This window comes from Lampetra fluviatilis, chromosome 52 (assembly GCF_964198595.1).
Source record: "Lampetra fluviatilis chromosome 52, kcLamFluv1.1, whole genome shotgun sequence".
Classification (NCBI taxonomy): Eukaryota; Metazoa; Chordata; class Hyperoartia; order Petromyzontiformes; family Petromyzontidae; genus Lampetra; species Lampetra fluviatilis.
This window is the reverse complement of record NC_136326.1, coordinates 3,592,319-3,609,114: the sequence shown is the minus strand read 5'-3', so window position 1 is coordinate 3,609,114 and position 16,796 is coordinate 3,592,319. Positions and strand designations below refer to the sequence as shown.

Sequence of the window (16,796 nt, the reverse complement as noted above, 5' to 3'; positions counted from 1 at the left end):
TATTTAGTTTTGTATATTTATGTTTTTTTTCTTTTATTTCTGTTTATTTAGGTTTCGCACGCATGTGTTATATAGTTACTGTAGCCATTTGCATGTATGTTTTTCGCCGGCCAATATAATTTTGCAAGCTAAATAAAGGCTCCGCTTGGACATTCGTCCATTTTTCACATTCGTCCATGCTCTGGTCCTTAACCAAACGAAAGTTGCAAAGTATTCCTGTATACACAAAAGGTCAGCCACCGGACAAAGGTTCGTTGAGGCTATACGGGGAACCTTTGTCGTGTGTGTTGTGGGGGAGCGGTGGCACAACGGTCAGCGCACCGCGCTACGAACCCGACGACCCGAGGTCCATTCCCGCTCATGAGCAATAACACTGGCGGATATTTTAACCCGTCCGTGGGCCAGAGGTCGCAAACGGGTTTTGATTCCTTACCCGTACCCGGCCGCACCAGGGTCGAAAACGGATACCCGTACCCGTACCCTACCCGATACCCGGCTACCCGTATCCGGCCGGGTATCGGGTAGGGTACGGGTACCCGATTGCGATCTCTGGGATGAAGCCATGTTGTAGGCGCGGGTGGGTTGATTCTAGGAACTTGAATTGTGAGAAGAGACAAGACGTTGGGAAATGAGTGACAAACGTTGACTCACCAGTGACTCACGGCCTACCCGTACCCGTACCCGGCCGCACCAGGGTCGCAAACGGCTACCCGTACCCGGCCGGGTACGGGTAGCCGGGTATCGGGTAGGGTACAGGTATCGGGTACCCGGTTGCGACCTCTGCCGTGGGCTCACCGAGGTCTACTAAGTCTTAAATGAGAGCATCTGCTGCGGTGGGTAAACATCAGCATTGGGGAGAAAAAGGTGGTGCCGGCCACTCACTGCCTCGTGTGCCGTGCCAACCTTTGTAGGTGTCGCTCGCTCGACCCAACAGTCTGTTAAAGGCTATACGGGGGATCTTTGTCTTTGTGTGTGTGTGTGTGCGCATTGTACCGGTGATCTTGAGTTTGAAGAGCGGGTTCCCAGCCTCCACCCTGCCCCCGTCCTCCACCAGCAGCTCCTGGATCACTCCACTTGTCGGGGCCGGCACTTGGATGGAAGTCTGCAAACCAGCGGCCAAGAGAGACAGATCAAATCAAGTTAGATCAAGAAGAGTTTAACACGTAGGCTTTAGCGGCCAATGTCATCCATAATACAGGTTTTTTGGGTTAGATCGCGTAAATATATAAATGTGTCGTCAAACCCGCCACCACCCGGCACAGCCAATTTGTAAGGTTTGTCACGTAAACAGAACTTGCCAATTCGTCACTAGTACAGCACTAACCGGTGTGTTGGAGAGCAAAGCCGCAACATTTACAATCTGAGTACGACGCTTCACCAGTAATTACAACCAGCTTCATCAGGCGACAGCCAGATTTGTGGAGAAATCCTCCTGTTTCGTTCCTTAAATAGAGGGGTAGATGTGATGACATGACTTGTGAGCCCTTCTTGAGCGAAGTGGGTACCCATTTCCGTTTGGGCTATTTATATGGTAATCAACTTGCATTATGCATGTGTATTATGCAAGAATATTGTTCGTGTACCTCCTGTCGATGGAGTGCACTTTAATAGCAGTACCTCTATTGTCTGTTCAAAGGTAATCCCCATTGAAGTATGGTGACCTGTTTCGCCATGAATTTAAACAATGTATTATTTACACCATTGGAACCTCATTTGCCAGTAAAAAAATATGATAATTGTTTTTTACCCTTCTATCTGGCAACAAAACTGACACCTTTTTAACAAGGAGTCATGTTTGCATAGACCACAATACCTGCAGTCATAACTGTTTGGCGTCATCCGGTCCAACCCATGTGAGACTAGGCTCTAAGGAAAGCTGTCTCGGGTGTGGACCAATCAACTTCAAGGACAGTGCACATTATCAGAGTTATGTTTTTTGTTTGCATTATGACTGCAGGTATTGTGGTCTATGCAAGCATGACTCCTTGTAAAAAAGGTGTCGGTTTTGTTGCCAGATAGAAGGGTAAAAAAACTATTATCAATGTATTATTTGATAATTTGCTTCCAAGTAGGACTAAGCCTGTAGCTATCCGAACGGTTACAATTATTTTTATTTCTCTCAATTTCAATAGATTATCTAATTAGTCTTGGCCAGTAGAAACTAGTTTTGCACAGAACGTTATCGAAATCAATTGAGTGTCCTTGTTGGCACGCGCGTTCTGCCACTGCCGACGGAAACAGGAATGTCAACATGGAGGAGGAGCTTGGCACGGGAAGAGATGATGCGAGCATGGCACGGGCAAGGACGGATGCCACTTATCTCACCTTGTCGGTTTCAATCTCGCACACAACTTCATCTTCCTTGACAAAGTCGCCCACGGCTGCAATGACAAATATCGCACGTCAATCTCGCGCGGCAAGGCGCGCGCACCACCCAAATAAACATACACGCATTGCGACGCCCCCCCCCCCAACGCAAATACCGCGTCACGCCTCGTAACCGATGCCTACGACCAAAAGCGCCCGGATTACGCCCGATCTCGTCAGGGCTCGGAAGACATCCAGGGTTGTTGACGCTGGACAATCGCTCGGATGGGTGACCACCAGCGCCACAAACGGGTACAAGGCGGTCGCTGGGTACGCGTTTGCCGGGCGGTGGTGGTGGTGGCGGCGGCTATGCACGTGGCTTGTAATCCAGCACTGTGGAGGCAGTGAGGATTGGTGGATCGCTCGCACATGTTGCTAAACTCCCTTTTCCGTGGGCATCGAGGTGCCATACGCCAACTTCATAGGAGAAGGCAATGCGGTAAAAGTGTGGACTTTGCCTGTTCGTCTGAAAGGGATCGAATGCTTTTCCCCTCGCACGTGTGCGTTTTCTCGGGGCGCTCCGGTTTCCTCCCACATGTAAAAACACCAATTAATTTGCCGATAACACCCAAACATACACCGAGGACCGCAGAGCTTGGGCAATTGTTGGTGCCGGCCTAACCACCTGGGGCGTGGCTGCTGCCTTCCCACTCGTCCACGGTTCCCCGGCGCCTCAAGAGTCGTTCTCTCCCTTCGAGAGCGTAACAAGTTTCGATCATTACTCGTAATTTTTTTTGTATATAGGAGGGAACAAAAAAAAATGCGTCCAGCCGTACCTTTCTCCCACCTGACGTCGCCCTCTGTGACCGACTCCGCGAAGGCCGGCGTGTTAATCACACGGACCTCCTCGCCTGTTGAGATCAAACACACGAGAGAGACACACACCGCGCACTCACAAGAGGCACAGCGTCGCATATCCGACCGTCGCATCGCATCGGTGCCCGACCTATTAACCGTCCACAGCAACTGTCATTTTCCGTGCGCGTTCACGAATCCGACTTAATCGTTTTATGCAGCAAGGCGAATGTTGTGTTTAATTGCAATGAACAAAGACCAGCGAACTTACAGAAATACGCAGAGGTTTTGAAGCTCCGGACACTCCAGTTTTCCCACAATACACCTCTCTGCCTGCAGTGTCACAAGTGAGAAGATGGACATTCATTCATTTAACATTTACTTCCTATGAGTACATGATTTTGTAATTATGACGCTGGTTTACCCACGAACGTCTCATCGAGTCTTGCCAACTTTTCGCAGAAGGAGGTGATGTTGCTGCTGTGTGCAATCTCAATTGAGTACATGCTGCAGAGAGTTTTTCAGTATTGGGATGTTTTGGCCAACACCAGTTGCGTTGTTTTTTATTGCTATGGGAGGAAACCGGAAAACCCGGAAGAAACTCATGCAGCACAGAGAGAGAACATTCAAACTCCACACAGAAGGGCGCCAAAGTCTGTACTTGAACCTGGGTTCTTCTTACTGCGAGGCACAAATACTACCTCTACCCGCCACCATGCCACCCTACATGAGCGCCAACACGCAACGAAGCAAAAAATTATCTTCAAATGTTGATCTGCGATCATCGTCAGCGATGATCAATCCACTACTGGATGGAAGCCTTGACATGCTGTTGCCATCTCTCATGATCTGGCGATGCAATAACCCTCGGAGTGCTCACACACAAGACGATTTCATTGCTCCATCTCCTCAATGGACATCCTCTAGGAAGCGTTCCATCGCTTGGCTGCCACTCTGGTAGAGGGACTCCTACTTACAAACGAGTTAGGTTCCAGGTCTGTTCGCAAGTCGATTTGTTCGTAAGACCAACTTTACTCCTGTCGATTCCAAACGTGTTGTACGGCATGAACGCTAAACACGGGGAATGGCTTTAAACGTTGTATAATCTCATGTAGATGCCACTGGTTCTTCATGTGCTGCAGATGGAGATGCCACCGCCGCCATCTATTGCGCGACTTTTGAACTCGCGACTCTCTCTTCGAACAGGCAACTGGGGACATACGGACCAGGTTTGTCCGTATCTCTAAAAGTTCATGAGTCGAATGTTCGTAAGTAGAGGAGTCGCTGGACTATTCTTGATCGATGGCCATCATTCCTCGGAGCCATGAAGTGTCCCACCCAAGGCCACTTACTTTTGCTTTGCAGTCTGAATGAGGTCATTAACATTCCCCAATGCACCGTGTCCCCTCTTTCTGTCTCTCCGTAGAATTCCGAGTGTGTAGCTCTCAGCTTACACGTGCTTTGAAGAGGTGCACTTATAACCATCTTCCCCCCCCATACGTAATTTGGGAGCCGTGCCTTGTGTTCATGTATTGTCATGACTTACGGTTGAAGGTTTTCACTTGTCAACTGCTTTGGTGTAGATGACAATGTAGCTCCTGAAATACATATTGTAACATCATCATTATCACCATCCAGCATGGTCAATCCACTGCTGGATGAAGGCCTCCCGAAGCCACCGCAGTCTTTTGATGTAATAATCCGCACAGCACCTGCACACGAGATGATTTCATCGCTCCATCTCCGTGCTGTACGTAGCCTTCCACGAGTTACATTCCTTGGCTGCCACTCCGTTATTATTCTTGACCATCGAACCATCATCCCTTTGAGCCATGCCGTGTCCTGCCTAAGATCGCTTACATTTTATTCATACTCTTTGGTTCTTTCGGTAAAGTCACGTAGGTAGAAAAAATTATAGATCACGACGTTTCGATCGCAACAACAACCGACCGTCATCAGGTGAGAGATCAAAACGTCGTGATCTATTATTTTTCTACCTACGTGACTTTACCGAAAGAACCAAAAAGTATGGATTCCTGCAGTCATTTCATGTAATTAACCTGTATAAGTTTGTCCGTAACAAAATAACATTTTTACAGAAGTTTGAGTCTACACACACAAGTATAAAATAATCTTCCGTATGGCAATATACACACAAAAAATATTGTTTTAACCCATCAGCCTCCGATTAGCACGGTTGGCTCCGTACAATGCGAAGGAAGTTCAACATACGTGCAGCCTGTTGGCTTCCCAGACCGAAGTTATCGAGCAATGATTCTTTTTAAGCGAGCAAACTCTGCAAGGACCTTCGTCTCGAGACACGATGCCGATAGCTGGGATAGAATTGGGTGAAAATGACAAAAAATACACAAATGGCTTAGCAGGGTGCACGTGTGTCCCCCCCCCCACAGAAAGCTATTGTAGCTGACAACACAACCGGGCCTTACAAAGTAGCGCGACAATCGAGCAGGCTGGCAGGCCTGACGCTCGCACAGAATACTAATTTTAAATCTGCTTACGATGAGGTTTTCTGACCTCGGGGGCCTTTTAATTTTGCATCTCTCGTCACGGCAGAGTCAAGCTCATGGGGGTGCTTTCCCTCTCCCACTTAAATGCACGTGTCACAATCACACGCACTGTACACGAACATAAAACGCATCGATTCTTACGTGCGCAATTCAACACACGCATGCATTGTGATGCTTAAGAGCCAATATCTTGTTTTTTTTATTTGAACTGTTTTGTCTTACGCACAATTACACCACTAAATATAGAAAAGTGTGATTATGACTCAGCCCATCATCCTTTCGAGGTCAATTAAATGAGTACCACGTTGTGCAAAAGTCAACTGTGGTTGTCCTAAAGACTCGTCCCCGTCATAGGAATGTGGAAATTCCATCAGTGGCTGAGAACTGGAGAGTCGAAAAGCACCACCTCCATTGCTCATTAGGGAGGCAAATCGCATAGACTTGCATTTTTAAATCCTTTATATTAAGTTCGCTTGCTTGCTTGCGTGCTTGCTTGCTTGCTTACGACCGTGCAAATCTTTCGGTCGTTTTTTAACCCACTTCCCGTGATCCAATCGAGCTGACATTTTGCACACAGACTCGTTGTGCGAGACAATTAATGTTCGTGAATTTTTTTTAAAAAAATTGTACACTTTTTAGGCAAAAGAAAATTATTTTACATTTATTCAAATACAACTCATTCATAGCTTTGGCTGAACGTCACAGTGTAGGAGCCCAGAGCATAACCCCTCCACAGGCTGTGGCGGAGTAGCGCAGTTGGTAGCGCCCTCGCTTCCCATGCCAAAGGTCGCGGGATCGATCCCCGCGTCCTCCACAGGCGAATATATTTTTAAATCCTTTATATTAAGTTCGCTTGCTTGCTTAGGACCGTGCAAATCTTTCGCTCGTTTTTTAACCCACTTCCCGTGATCCAATCGAGCTGACATTTTCCACACAGACTCGTTGTGTGTGACAATTAATTTTCCTGAAAATTTTTTTCCAAAATTTTACACTGTTTAGGGAAAACAAATTAAATATTTAATTACCAATTGCTTAATATTGGCAGACAATCATCTGACCCATAGGTGGCAGCCATCTCAAGCCAGAGGACGAGAGGACTCTAGCCGCCACGCATATAAAGGATTTATAGTGAAAAACTTTGTTTTTACTGGTTATATTTATTCAAAGTGTCATCAAACGTCGAGTTGCAAGTCTGGAACCATTCACATTGTGCAGAAAATCAAAGCCTGTTGACAATCCACCACTTGCTGGATCAATGTCCCCCCCAATACCGCATCAATCACAGGGGTCGTTAGAACGTACTTCACCACGAAGAGGACTCAAACAGTGTTTCAGTTATCACTCGCCACTGACGATAACCGTGGCCGGGATTCGAACTCAGGTCGCTGGGTTCAGCGCTCTGCCCACTGCGCCAATGTTCCAACCCTTCTCGTATCGAATTACCGCATTTAACTAACGATTCAGTGTCCGTCTCCCTCCATTCTAGCATCACCTTTGCTCGTCATTGCACGCGGATACGAGGACACAGGACGGACAAAACTAGCCATCGACGGCGCTACAGTTGGATGACCTTGCTGCTCATAACTCAAAGGGCCCACAGCCGCATGCTAACGACACATCGTGTGCCGACATGTCACGCTACCGTTGTTGCACAAGCGTCGCATGTGCAACGTATTAATGCCGCAATGTTACGTGGGCCGGCAGTACAGTACAAGGTAACACACGCAGAATTCTCAGGGTTAAAATCAATGTGCAGGTCCGCCGTTCGGACGTTCCCCATTAAAATGACTTTTGACCACTTTGGCATTGGTGTAACCGTCTGCATGCCCCTACAAGCGCTGTGAAATATCCGGGTATAAATACCAGCCGTGACCTGTTGTTGGTACCCCGCTTAGTCCTACCAACCATCTGTGTACCCTTACAAGCCCTGTCAAGTATGCGGGTACCACTACTAGCCCTGTCACCCGTACGTGTGCCCCTACCAGCATATTGGCTATATACTTTAACAATCCAGACTGTTTTAAATGTACTCATCTGTATATTGCAAAATTATAGTAATAAATAATCACTACATCCTAATTGCATTCACCTGTAATTACATGCTTTGATTATCAGATTTTGAATGTAGGTTTGATTTTTTTGGCTTCGTACAAAAGTCGGGAGAGCGTCCTCAGTGTCTAGCGACAAAGGTGAAGAGAACACCTAAGAGAAGATGACAGGACGCTGTCAGGGCAGACCTTCGAGGTCACTGCGTGTCAACTGCGTAGCAGCTGCGGTATCTAGCAGAGGTTAGAAAGCGTTGGCGAGGAGTGGTGGTAGTGGCGGTAGCATCAAGGGCTTTGGCGACGAAGACATCTCGATCTAACCTGATACAACCGTGCCATCGGTTGCTTCTGCGGCAGGCACACATCACGTGGCGTGCAATGCGGCCTCCTTATCGCATTAGCATTCCTGTACAGGTCTACGAACACGCGCATCGCCGGTTTGCACTGCCCGCATATTTCTATGGCAGAAGTACAAACGCGCGTTCATTGCTCTGTCCTTGATGCCAATGCTTTAGCGACGACCTCCCAGTAAAAGTGAAACGTTTTTGGCCAATGTCGATCCATCGTTGGTCCGACGATACCTGCCGACGTTGGCCCAGAGTTGAACATTTGCCGGGCTGTGACCGCGGAGTGGAACTTATACGATCGAGCACAGTCAACTGCTGACTGCCCATCAAAAGCATTGAATGGTGGCAAAAAAGCAGTCGATGCCGTTGCACAGCTAGAGAATTCAGACGTCAATTTATGTCACCTGATGCCACATGACACCAATGAAGGCAGAAAAGGAACATTCGTGGCATAATAAGTGACGCAATTTCCCGTGAGGTCATAATTTTGGATGAATCCGAAACAAAACACAAATCTAAGCTCGTCCATTATGTGCTAATGCTACCCAATTTTCAACATTTTATATTGATCCCAAAGTCGTGAAGACATCTCAACCACATTTACACTACCGAATGCAAATATATGGACCACAGAGTAACACCTACGCCTGCTTGAATTGTTCACTGGCAGAATAATGGATTACTCACCAGGCTACTCCTGAAAACCGTCTCGTGGTTCACTCAGCAACCTCAACATGAACATATGGACGTTGCTGATTAACTCTCCGCCATACAGACGACGTGTTAATGTAAGTCTATGGGTCTTCTACGTCAGTCTATGGGCATCTATGCACATCTGTCGGTTTTAATACGAGTGTACGGGTCGCTATGCAAATCGATCAATCTCTCTGCAAATTAATATCTTAAACCGTGGATGAGATAGTTTACCGCTGTTCGCTTCGAACATTCGCTGACGGCATTGCAAATATCCGGCCAAGTGGCTCGACGGTTAAGTGAATGGCTCACAATTGAGAGGTTGCGAGTTCAAATCCTGGTTGCGGTTCGACTCAGCCCATCATTGTTAGGGTTGATAAAGTAAGTGTCACTTGGTGGAGAAGTCAAGAGTGGCTATTCTATCCATAGACTCACTGGCTCACTGCTTTAAACGGATGAGCACCACCTCAATGCTAATTTCAGCGGTAAATCAGTTTTGACTTTTCGATTTCAGATATTCACCTGGCTACTCCTGAAGCCACCCAATGGCTCAATCGCCAACCTCACCATGAACATTTTCACAATGCTGCTCAACACAAACGTTCCAAATTATAAAGTTACCGACATATCACCAAATTTAGTTTAAGCACAGCAATCGTTTAAGCACAGCAATGGCAGACTAATACCCCGGGTCACACTAGCAAATTTAAGACTATCCTGGTCTTCAAAGTTTTCACCTAGTTAAACAAAATAACCTTGAAACTCCCCACCATACAAAAGACGACTGCACATACTAGGCCAGTGGTTCTTAACCTCGCATACCAAGAAGGTGCGTGCACCCCAAGTTAAGAATCGCTGTTCTAGGCCATCTGGAAACTGGGCGAGCTGGTACTGCCGCTTGGGAGATCCAGCAGTCCCTTACAATCTAAAAGTGGATGTTAGCCTTGATTTGAAGCTTTCGTGACTGTAGGAATCCATACTCTTTGGTTCTTTCAGTAACTTTACCAAAATAACCAAAGAGTATGGATGTTAGCCCTTGTGATACTGTTTAAATGCACTCCCAAACAAACAGCCGGGCCCAGCCAAAAAACAATCGCGACGTTATGGTGACCCTGCGACCAATCCAAATCATTGATGTCACCAAGCCCCGCCCCTCCTCTGACCTCCCGTCCAGCAGCAAACGTGGAAAAAATTAACCCGTAAAAACAAAGTTTTTCACTATAAATCCTTTATATGCGTGGCGGCTAGAGTCCTCTCGTCCTCTGGCTTGAGATGGCTGCCACCTATGGGTCAGATGCCTGCCACCATTAAGCAATTGGTAACGAAATATTAAAAAAAAAATTCCTAAAAAGTGTAAAGTTATGGAAAAAATTTTTCACGAAAATACATTTTCACGCACAACGAGTCTGTGTGCAAAATGTCAGCTCGATTGGATCACGGGAAGTGGGTTAAAAAACGACCGAAAGATTTGCACGGTCGTAAGCGCGCAAGCAAGCAAGTGAACTTAATATAAAGGATTTAAAAAGAGGTTAGACTTATTTTCTTCCAACTATATTGGTTGTTATTTAGATTAGTTGAGTAATCGGACTGATGATTATCAGCAGAGGAATCGATTACTTAAATCAACAGTCTATGGGTGGCAGTAAATCATCAGACAGCCCAAGGGTGCCACAGTAAGAAGAACCTGGGCTCGATTCCTGACTGGGTGCACCTTTAGGACCTCCTCCTGCCTTGCGTTGTTTTTCTCATGACGTTATTAAGCGTTGACTAATTATCAGAAAGCAGGATCCTTTCCTGGGTAAACCAAGCACTTGCTATACAGTGCAGTACTTATTATAACAGACCCCTAATAATGTGTGACGCGAGCATGTAATCAGCTATTATGACGCATCTCAGGATCGAGTCTACTCGTAGGACAACCAATGTCAGACTTGCCTACAAAATAGCAATTTGAAACGTGGCACCACAAGCCACAACATGGCCGTAACGCGTCTTCGAGTGATGCCACAGAATCTTTAACGCCCATTGTGCAGCAGAAAGACGTGTGGCCCGTCACGGTTAACAGACGCCGCAGCATAATGGGACCTCCGAAGCCAGTAGCAAAATATACTAATAGGGTTTATCCCCTTTTTTCTGGCAACAAAAACCTTTTGGCGTCATCTGGTCGAACACCATATGAGACTAGGCTCTAAAGAAAGCTGTCTCTGGTGTGGACCAATCAGTTTCAAAGGCAATGCATAAATTATCAGAGTATTGTTTTTTGTTTGCATTTGACTGCAATAATTGTGGTTAATGTAAGCATGATTCCTTGCAAAAGGTGTCAGTTTTTGTTGCCATAAAAAAGGGGAAAAACCCTATTAGTAGACGCCACAGGGGTGGCTGCGGTGGCTCCCTGACAACAGCGGAAAATGTTGTGGAAGATGATGCGCACAGTTGTGTTCATTTGATCAATACGACCGGCTTCACATTAGCAGACACTCAAGACTTGGGATGTAGTCAGGAACCACACCCCAATGACCACACCCTAAGGGGCACACACTCACTCACTCACCCGAAGTAAGCAGACGTCTTGCAGGTCGATTACTGCTGGCCTGGTAGTGAGAAACAATGAGAAGACAAAAAAAACACAGTGGAAAATATAAATGGATGGAAGAATTCACTTTTAGACCTTTGTAATATGCACAGAGTACAACATCGCACATCCGACCCCTCTCTGGGAAATGAAGCAGAGAATAACTGTGATATGTTGGTAATGTGAAAAGAAGCAGAGAAAATGGCAGTTTAAGTGTGCGCACCAATAGGTTAATGGACAAAACTAACGCGCAAACTGCTCTAAAAATACTAAATTGTGCTTCAGAAGTGAATGTACGCGAGATGTAAGAGAAGGCTGGATTTGCGAACATCTGTATAAAATGGTCAGTTATACCGTGCATACATACTGGGTTCAGGGAAGTTAATTGATCAGGGCGGATTTTGTGAAAAAGCTTTGTAGCTCATCGGATTCCTCCAGTAGAAATACATTTTATGATTCGGATTTTGGATTTGCGACGTTGCACTGTAGTTCTTTAACAGAAGGTAGCTGTGATGAAAATATAAGTTAGGCCCTGTACACTATTAGTCATAGTGCTGGCATTTTTAAGATGCTGGGTATGTGCCACACGTGATGTTCGTGTCCATATCCAGTACTGTACAGTATTCAAACAGAATAGACATCATTTGTTTAAAATCCCCTACAAACCGGACTGGAACGAGCGCAGAAACGAGTCAATGCCGGCAGAAACAAAGCAGAGTTATGCAGTACAGAAAGTTTCCTCGTCTGTCAAACTACCAATCGTTTTATGGTCATATATGCATATCTACAATGTTTCCATGTGGATAATGTAATGGGTCGGCCCTTTATCGATCCACTGCTGGATGAAAGCCCCTGCCATGTATATTGGACATGGCGGGATGTTTGACCATACTTCGGCCCTGGAAACTCGCTGGGGCTGAATACACGGTATTAATAATAGGGTTGGCTCGTTGGCAAAGGGGTTAAGCGCACTGTGCCCATATCTCCGGTGACCCGAGTTCGATTCCCGGCCACCGCTACCATCACCGCCTAACCGACCAAGTACGGAGAAGGGCCTTCCCGCGTATCTTGAACTTCTTTCGCACCATACGCAGGCACAACCCTGCTAATAGCGTCGTCGTTCACGCAAAATCAATCGCCGAGGAGCCAAAGACAATCTAAAAGGCAGCAACAATTGCACCAAGCTCTGCGGTTCTCTCTATATGAAGATGTTTTCAGCCAATTAATGGGTGTTTATACATATGGGAGTAAAACCAGAGAGTATTGCACGCGTGAGAGCAGTGGGTAGACAAATGGCCTTGAAACATATTAACATCCTAATGCAGAAGGACCTTTACGAAATTCTTGAGACTACGTGAGGGCAATCTCATTCCTGGATAAGTAACATTATTACTTTTATGCGGGGCCCTCTTGAATAGTGCATACATTTATATTATTAATAATAATAAATAATAGGCTTTACCCTTTGCGACAATGATACGGGTGTTAAGATATTATTATTGCAATGCAAGGCCACACTCATAAGATCAGTCCCGTGTCTCCTGGGTTGAATTACATCGATTCCAATGCAGGGGCCTACTTGAAAAACCTGTCCTCAAGATTTCCTCGTTCCAATGGTGTAAAAAAAACACATTAATTACCTCATCTGACAGGACAATAATGTGAGGTCAAATTCATCGCATTGACATACTGCAGGGGCAAGTGCTGTTAGCGAGCACCTATGAAGGCCGGCACTGCACACGAGGGGGTGGGTGGACTGCACCACGCCCGACCGCCTTTGTCTCCCCAGTGGGGATGTTTTTACGCACCGCACCAGGTACTCATTTGAGGACGAGTCGACCTAGGAGAGGGCCCAGGACCGGTTCGGAGATAATCGTCACCGGTGTTGGACGTGAGCGGGAATCGAACTCGGGACGCCAGGTTCGTAGCGCTAACCGCTACACCACCGCTCCCCACACTTTATGACACCCGCACAGACGCACACACACAGACACACACACAGACACACAACACACAACACACACAGACACACAACACACACAGACACACAGACAGACACACAAAGATAAAGATCCCCCGTATAGCCTTAACAGACTGTAGGGGCAAGTGCTGTTAGCGAGCACCTATGAAGGCCGGAACGGTACACGAGGGGGGTGGGTGGCCAGCACCACGCCCGACCGCCTTTGTCTCCCTAGTGGCGATGTTTACACACCGCACCAGGTACTCATTTAAGGCTGAGTCGACCTAGGGGAGGCCCAGGACCGGTTCAGATAATCGTCACGGGTGTTAGCCGTGAGCGGGAATCGAACCCGGGTCGCCAGGTTCATAGCGCAGCGCGCTAACCGCTACACTACCGCTCCCCACACACATACACACACAGACACACACACAGACAGACACACACACAGACAGACACACACACAGAGACACACACACACACAGACACACACAACCCTCACGCGTTTCACCATCACATCATTGACAAGTCCTCTGCATCGTGAACCACCACCACCACCACCAAACCACCACCACCAAACCACCACAACCACCACCACCACCACCACCAAACTACCACCACTACCATCACGGGCCTCGCAATACAATAATGGAGACGCGACTGGCTAACAAATCCAAACGTCGGTAACAACTTACAGGCAAAGGGGACGACAACAACAACAAAACACCCACAACAACCGCAGCGAACCCCTGCGGTGACCTTTAAACCCCACGGCGTTAGCAGCAGCAGCTTCTTGTAACACAAAACACAAACACAGCTTGTAACACAAACACACAGCTTTGCCGCGTGACATGTGTGGGATTCACTCCGCTATCGATACACATTCTGATTCTAAGGCCCCGAGCTTTAAGCAAGTAACTGCAATCGCTACCCAAGATAAATTAAAACAAGGACACACACAGAGGCCTTGCTCGGACGGCTAAGCTAGACTGACCTTCCACTAAGGTTGAAGGGGTCAACCATCGCTTAAATTTTAAACAAAACGCCGCTCATGTCACTCACTCACTCACCACTCACTCACTCACCACCACTCACCACTCACCACCCATCAACAAACTCACCCCGAGGCCGGCGGGTGAGCCCCGGGCGAGGTGAATTCGGCCCAGGCTCCGTGGGAGGCGTCGGCCTGAAGCGAACATGGTGGCTGCCTGGCTGCAGAGTGAGAGAGGGAGGGAGAGAGGGGGGGTGGGAGGGGAGGGGGTGAGGGGGGGTGAGAGGGGAGGGGCGGTGAGAGGGGAGGGGCGGAGGGGGAGGAGGGGGCGGGGCGGTGGGAGGGAAGGGGGCGAGGGGGGGTGAGAGGGGAGGGGCGGAGGGGGAGGAGGCGAGAGGGGAGGGGCGGAGGGGGGGAGCGGAGGGGGAGGAGAGAGAGGAGGGGGCGGGGGCGGTGGGAGGGGAGGGGGTGAGGGGGAGGAGAGGGGAGGGGGGTGAGAGGGGAGGGGGTGAGGGGGGTGAGAGGGGAGGGGCGGAGGGGGAGGAGGGGGCGGAGTCCGGGGCTCGCACGCCTCCTTCATACACCCACGTGGTGGTGATGGCGGTGGTGGTGATGATGATGATGGTGGTGGTAGTGATGATGGTGGTGGTAGTGATGATGGTGGTGGTAGTGATGATGGTGGTGGTAGTGATGATGGTGGTGGTAGTGATGATGGTGGTGGTAGTGATGATGGTGGTGGTAGTGATGATGGTGGTGGTAGTGATGATGGTGGTGGTAGTGATGATGGTGGTGATGATGATGGTGGCGATGGTAGTGATGATGGTGGTGATGATGGTGGCGATGGTGGTGGTGATGATGATGGTGGTGGTGATGATGGTGGTGGTGATGATGGTGGTGATGATGATGGTGGTGGTTATAGTGGCGGTGATGATGATTGTGGTGATGATTGTGGTGGTTATGGTGATGGTGGCGTTGGTGATGATGGTGGTGATGATTGTGGTGGTTATGGTGGTGGTGATGACGGTGGTGGTGAAGATGATTGTGGTGATGACGGTGGTGCTGATGGTGATGACGATGGTGATGATGATTATGATGGTGATGATGATTGTGGTGATGATTATGATGATGGTGATGATGATTGTGAGGAGCGTAGCGGTTCGCGCGCTATGCTACGAACCCGGCCACCCGAGTTCGATTCCCGCTCTCACGGCCACCAACACCACCAGTGACGATTATCTCTGAACCGGTGCTGGGCCCTCCCCTAGGTCGACTCAGCCTCAAATGAGCACCTGGTGCGGTGTGTAGTAAACCTCGCCACTGGGGGAGACAAAGGCGGCCGGGCGTGGTGCTGGCCACCCACCCCCTCGTGTGCCACAGTGGCAGCCTTCATCGGTGCTGCTACTTGCTAACAGCACTTGCCCCAACAGTCTGTCGAGGCTACACGGGGGAACTTTGTCTTTGGTCTCTGTAGAACCGCATGCGGCTCTTTAAGCTAAAGGGGCAAACTTCGTGACCCTTACTGATATGTAGATGATGAGGGACCACCTTTTCTCGTATTCACCACCACTTGCAAATGTGGCTCTTTGGAATTGTGAGTTTTGCTCACCGAATTCTAACACCACACACGCAAAATGTCTCACAGGGCGACATCTGGTCGAGACGGGAGAGGGCAACACTTTTCCACCGACTGTCCACGTGAGAGTTTGATGTGTTTGAAATACTGAGTTTGCTCACCGAATTCGAACACCACACACACAGAATGTCTCACAGGGCGACATCTGGTCGAGACGCAGCTAGTTTTTTTTATTTTACTAGTCAATAGAACTTCATTTGTAACAGGTACAATCTTGATTTGAAGCTTTCGTGACTGCAGGAATCCATACTCTTTGGTTCTTTCGGTAAAGTCACGTAGGTAGAACAATAAAATAAATCACGACGTTTCGGGCGTAACACAAGCGTCCATCAGGTGGGAAAGGGAAGGACCTCTAAGCTTCCCCACCTGATGACGGACGCTCGTGTTGCGCCCGAAACGTCGTGATTAAAATTTTTTATACCTACGTGACTTTAACGAAAGAACAAAAGAACAGGTACAATGTTTGAAATCGGGAAAAGCCTGGAGCACTCACCCCTGGCAGCGGATCCAGATGCAGATTTCTAAAGCAAAACTCCATAGCCATGTGTAAAGTCACGTGTGTTTTCTGGCTCTCGGACATATGAAGATGTATGTTGGTAAGCGGCTTGTAGGGTCAGGAAGTTTGGCCACCCCTGGATTATACAACCGCGACAGGGCAAAACATACGGACCGAGCACAAGCAGCGGGTAAGAGTGCAGGATATTTATTTTAAAGGGTTCGGTGCAGAGGTCCACATAAATAAGTTCGAATCATTATAGTTGTTGCAGAGAATGTGAAACTTGAAGGGGAAGCAGCACAGGAGTTGCATATGAACACTTTGATGTAGCCATGTTGAACACAATTTCAGATGAGGACCGAGTGGGTCAAA

General features: G+C 48.0%; 1 protein-coding gene across 1 annotated transcript in view; it reads right to left on the bottom strand.

The window, feature by feature from the left end:
- The window catches only part of DLST (dihydrolipoamide S-succinyltransferase), a 32,680-nt gene extending 18,143 nt beyond the window's left edge, over positions 1-14,537 (bottom strand). Inside the window, exons 1-7 of the mRNA XM_078878937.1 lie at positions 14,426-14,537; positions 11,327-11,366; positions 4,709-4,760; positions 3,434-3,495; positions 3,144-3,218; positions 2,326-2,381; positions 994-1,102 (exon numbers count right to left, since the gene is read on the bottom strand). Of these exons, the coding sequence (XP_078735063.1) occupies positions 994-1,102; positions 2,326-2,381; positions 3,144-3,218; positions 3,434-3,495; positions 4,709-4,760; positions 11,327-11,366; positions 14,426-14,503 (472 nt within the window). The 5' untranslated portion in view covers positions 14,504-14,537. The remainder of the gene's footprint in view (positions 1-993; positions 1,103-2,325; positions 2,382-3,143; positions 3,219-3,433; positions 3,496-4,708; positions 4,761-11,326; positions 11,367-14,425) is intronic.
- Positions 14,538-16,796: the final 2,259 nt, after the last annotated feature.